The sequence below is a fragment of the Salvelinus sp. IW2-2015 genome, unplaced genomic scaffold, assembly GCF_002910315.2.
Source record: "Salvelinus sp. IW2-2015 unplaced genomic scaffold, ASM291031v2 Un_scaffold6438, whole genome shotgun sequence".
In the NCBI taxonomy this organism is placed as follows: Eukaryota; Metazoa; Chordata; class Actinopteri; order Salmoniformes; family Salmonidae; genus Salvelinus; species Salvelinus sp. IW2-2015.
The window spans coordinates 3,408-7,926 of record NW_019947700.1 but is presented as its reverse complement, the minus strand read 5'-3'; the positions used below and the strand labels follow the sequence as shown (position 1 = coordinate 7,926).

Here is a 4,519-nt window from a genome sequence, read left to right as displayed (position 1 = left end):
TTGAGATAGATGGGGGAATATAGATAAGGGATGATAGATGGGGGATATAGGGGAAGGGGAGTGAAGAGAGTGAGAGGAAAAGAGAGGTGGGGTAGATAAGTACTGATAAACAGCGCTGCACTAGTATTCATAAAGCGTCCACAGAGTAGGAGTGCTGATCTAGGATCAGGTCCCCCCGGTTATATAATATTCATCATGATCTCAAAGTCAAATCTGATCCTAGATCAGCACTGCTACTCTGAGATGCTTTACAGTGCATTCAGAAAGTATTCAGACCACTTGACTTTTTCCACATTTTGTTACGTTACAGCCTTATTCTAAAATTGATTAGGCATTATTTTCCCCCCTCATCAATCTACACACAATACCCCATAATGACGAGGTGAAAAAAGGTTTTTAGAAATAATTGCAAATAATTATGTAATCGCTGCCAAAGGTGCTTCGGCAAAGTAAAGGGTCTGAATACTTATGTAAATGTGATATTTCATTATTTTTCTTTTTATACATTTGCAAACATTTTTACTTTGTCATTATGGGGTATTGTGTGTAGATTGAGGCGTAAAAACAATTTAATCCATTTTAGAATAAGGCTGTAAACTAAAAAAAAATTGGGAAAAAGTCAAGGGGTCTGAATACTTTCCAAATGCACTGTATGTAATACAGTCCTAGGTGAGATATGAAGGTAATACACACAGTCTCTCTCACCGATGGGAGTGGTGTCCTGTTGGCCTATCATCTGCTCTACACTGACAGGTCTCATGACCAGGTGGGACACTGCAGACCAGTCCCCTCTCCTTGTGTTCCCTGGCGTGGAGCAGAAGGCTGCACTTGTTGAAGAATGCCAGCCGCTTGGCACAGTGGTTACAGGTCACCTCGATCCTCAGGGACCGCCGGTCGTAGTGGCGGGCCAGGCTGCGCTCCAGGGCAAAACGCATCGCCACACTCCAGACAGCGGTAGCCCTGCGACGCAAAGGAAGAACAACATGAATCATACTATGTCGATGACATGTCTCTAGATACAATGCATATTCATTGGTCTTGCATGTATTGGCTGGCGCAATCAAATTTTCCCTTTGGGGATTAATATGTGCCCTTGAGCAAGGCACTTAACCCTAATTTGCTCCAGGGTGCCGTAGTACTATGGCTGACCCTGTAAAACACATTTCATGGAGGTTATAGGACCAGCAGAGGTATGAGAGGAGAGAGGTTTCCGTCTGTTGAGAATATTAACTGTATGTTTGGTTGTGCAGGCCGACCCCCCTGCGCCTCCAATGCTGCCCCCTCCTTCACTCGCAGTAGGAGGGGAGCAGGTTGACCAGAGCTCCCCGTTGGCATGGCCCAACGCCTGGCCCAGCCCCTGGCCTCTCACACTGGGCTCCAGCGTGACTGTGGACCCCTCAAACCCATTCTGGAGGAGAGGTTCTGAGGAGACCAGACCAGGCATCCTAGGAGCCAGTTGTGAATTCAGCAGGCACCCCTTGACTCCCATCCCAGTCTCCACCTCAGGGTCTGTCCCACTGCCCCCAGGGCTGTCCCCATCCTCTTCATCTGACCCCTCAGTCTCTTCATAGGAGTCAGGCCTCACCCTGTTCTTAACAATCACACTGACCACTGGAGGCTCACTTTGGGAGTTGGGAGGGGAGTCAGTGGGGCTGGAAGGTCTTGGCGAGGGACCCCCGACCCCCGACACGCTGCCCCCGACCTTCCCTGACCCCTCCCCACCCTCTTCCGGCGCAGACTGGATGGCCTCTTTGGCATCGATGTCTGGAATGTCGAAGGCTGCCAACAAGTCGTCGAAATCTGGGGTTTTCATGTCCCCCATTCCCGGATTACAAAACCTGCAGAATGGACACACAGGAGAGAGAAATAAACACTGTTGTCCCCAACCCAACCAAAGCCTGAGGTAGGACCGAATACTATGAATCTTGATAATTCATGACAAACGTAGATGTGACTTCCTGTTTTGAACGTGCATCATCATAATGTTGAATTGCAATGTTGAATAGCCTATATTTCAGGTAGCTATGYAAGTAAATTACTAGAACCCAATAAGCCTCAAACCTGGCAAACTTGTTGAATGAGTTAGCAGTTAGAAGCAACCACTCTTTTTGGAAGTTAGAAACTTTTTTTAAAGTTCAAGTTCCCCTACTGCCCTCGTGTGAACTGGCTACTGAGCTAATGTTAGCAAGTTAGTACACCAAAGGCAGCTAGCAAGACCGATAGCTAGGCCTAGTTTTCAGACAGCGTTTTTTCCCCCTTGTTGCATATGCTTTATGCAGTGCAMCTGTACTAGCTAGCTAGCTATTCTCGCTGAGTTTGCGAGAACACAAAATGTGGATATTTTATCGTTATCAGACAGAATGTGTATTTAGCTATGTAGCTTGCTACCACACTGAGCTGTCAACCACCTCGGCACACATACACCAACTAGTYACGTTCCCTTCTAGCATTGCGCCGACCAGCTAGCGTAGCTAACATTACTTAGCTAGCTAGAATTTTCTACGTCGTCGTCGTCGTCAACGTAAGGAAGCCTTTTAACGCCTGCTTTTCAGGTATTTAAACCTTACAATTGGAAATTATTTAAGGACATTCATTTGAATAAGTGGTTTATACGGGTATGTGACAAGCAGAAATGTATATCTAGTTTTAATGGAGTTTTAAATGTGAAGGAAATGTGGTTTGTTTACCTGGCTCTTCGGTTCCCGACTTTCCTTTTTGACGCATGAGTTGTTCGTCACCAGAAACGACGGGGGAGATAGGTCCTGCCAGGTTCATAACGTGTCGACTTTGGAAGCCGATGTGTATGCAATTTGCCAGCTGTTTTCCACACTCCTGACGTACATACGTGTTATATTGTAATGTTCTTGCTCTGGCGAGTGTTGGCTATCATTTCCTGAAAATGGCAGTGGTACAATCAAATAACCTTTATGGCACAATGTCSTCCAAAGCCAAGGGCATGCTTTTGTTGCATTTGTGGTGTTGCAGGTACAAAATGTATACAATGCATCTTGTGTTTCACAAAGCATGGCTTTTCAGAAAGACCTAGTTAAACATTGATTTTATTGCAAACTATCCCTGTGTATCTGACATTTTTATACTAAAAGKCAAGTCCATATTCCACCACATCTGTTGTGTAGTCATCAATCCACTCTTTGGAAGGAGTATGTGTACAGCATGTCAACATTGGCACAAAATTCCACAACAACCAGCCGAGGTGTTCTCTTGAATTATGTAAATGTATTTATTATCAGCACATAAATGTACACTTACTGAATGTGCTTGGGTTGATATAAGGTCCCACTTAAAAAAAGAAGAAGTTTGTACTAAAGGCAACATGCATCATTAACCTTGACACAACAAAGATAAAGAAAGCCCTGTTCAACTGTTTGAGTATGGCGATACAAAAAAACCTAGAGGTCATTTGAGGTTACATTTTGCACAACTATTATATTAAAGGAGCCATTGACAACAGGTCAACGCCAGGGTATCTATTATGTTTACTGTGTAAATGTTCATTTCTTCTTCTCATCATCTTTGTCTTTCTTGCTGTCAGGTTTGGATCCTGTCTGTGAGGCCAGCGAGCCCATGGCATTCCGGATGGCCTCGTTGTTGGGGTCGACACCCGGTAGGTTCTCCAGGACACTCTGGAGGAACTCTGGGTCCTGCATCACATCATAGTCCTCCTCATCCTGCAGAGAGAGATTAACATACGCTAGAAAAACAAGAGCCTTTGAGCATGTGTAAAAAGCGGGTATGTCCGCTACACATGTACACTTTCATCTCAGTGGTGTGTGAGAGTTGGCCGTACCTTAGCACCCTCTGAGTCTACAGGGGCTCCTGTGTCCATGTCCATTGACTCTGCACCAAACTCTGCTGGGTAGGATAGGACAGATGTTACAGACTGACTGTGCCATGTTATAACTGGCTATGGCTGGTTATAACAGGTGTATGTCACTGACCTCCACCCTGCATGGACATCTGTAGGGCGTAGGCAATCTGCTCGTCCTCTGTCATGCGGCTGAAGTCGGGCATAGCGGGCGTGGCCGTGTCAGCCTGGGGGACTGACATCTTCAGCAGAGCTTCGTCTGACTCTGGAACAGGAGGAGGTTAACAGTTTAGTCCCCCATATGCAGTGCCTCCCTCCAGGGAAGATCCAAGTATAGAGAAGGGAGAGAGATAATGGTGTATGGGCATTGGTTGGTTGCCAGTTATAGATGAGTGATTAGTTTGTAGGTGGAGGGTTATAGTTATGTGTACAGGGTGTAGATGGAGAGTTGTGTATTTGTCTCACCGTCAGCGGTAGGCGAGGGAACCCCGGCCTCAGCAGCAGACACCACTGCTGCCCTGCGAGTCTCATCCTCCTGCCTCTGTCTCTGCTCCTCCATAGATACCCTCAGAGCCTGGAGAAGGCACAAAGTGCAGAAAAGGTTCAAAGGAGGAAGATTGTAGCATACGATAATAATCATCCAAAAAAGAGGCAATGAGAGAGAGAACTAGAAAGCGTAAAAACAAGAGTGAG

At 46.0% G+C, this 4,519-nt stretch overlaps 3 protein-coding genes across 4 annotated transcripts in view; all 3 read right to left on the bottom strand.

Annotated features, from left to right (window-relative positions):
- The window catches only part of LOC112078888 (zinc finger protein 687b), a 7,045-nt gene extending 6,096 nt beyond the window's left edge, over nt 1-949 (bottom strand). Inside the window, exon 1 of the mRNA XM_024144992.2 lies at nt 706-949. Within this exon, the coding sequence (XP_024000760.2) occupies nt 706-760 (55 nt within the window). The 5' untranslated portion in view covers nt 761-949. The remainder of the gene's footprint in view (nt 1-705) is intronic.
- On the bottom strand, nt 862-2,836 carry LOC112078889 (zinc finger protein 687b-like). Its single transcript, XM_070442171.1, has 3 exons — nt 2,688-2,836; nt 1,160-1,838; nt 862-960 (listed from the first exon to the last, which is right to left on the bottom strand). The coding sequence occupies exons 2-3, from the start codon at nt 1,820-1,822 to the stop codon at nt 862-864; spliced, it is 762 nt and encodes a 253-aa protein (XP_070298272.1). The 5' UTR covers nt 1,823-1,838; nt 2,688-2,836.
- Nucleotides 2,837-3,217: 381 nt separating this feature from the next.
- Nucleotides 3,218-4,420, bottom strand: LOC112078887 (26S proteasome non-ATPase regulatory subunit 4). 2 transcript variants are annotated; one of them, XM_024144990.2, is made up of 4 exons: nt 4,292-4,420; nt 3,960-4,091; nt 3,809-3,873; nt 3,218-3,689 (listed from the first exon to the last, which is right to left on the bottom strand). In XM_024144990.2, exons 1-4 carry the CDS (start codon nt 4,383-4,385, stop codon nt 3,513-3,515), a joined length of 468 nt encoding a protein of 155 aa, XP_024000758.2. In that variant the 5' UTR covers nt 4,386-4,420; the 3' UTR covers nt 3,218-3,512. The 2 variants fall into 2 exon arrangements, with proteins under 2 accessions (XP_024000758.2, XP_024000759.2); XM_024144991.2 differs by having other exon boundaries at nt 3,809-3,870.
- Nucleotides 4,421-4,519: the final 99 nt, after the last annotated feature.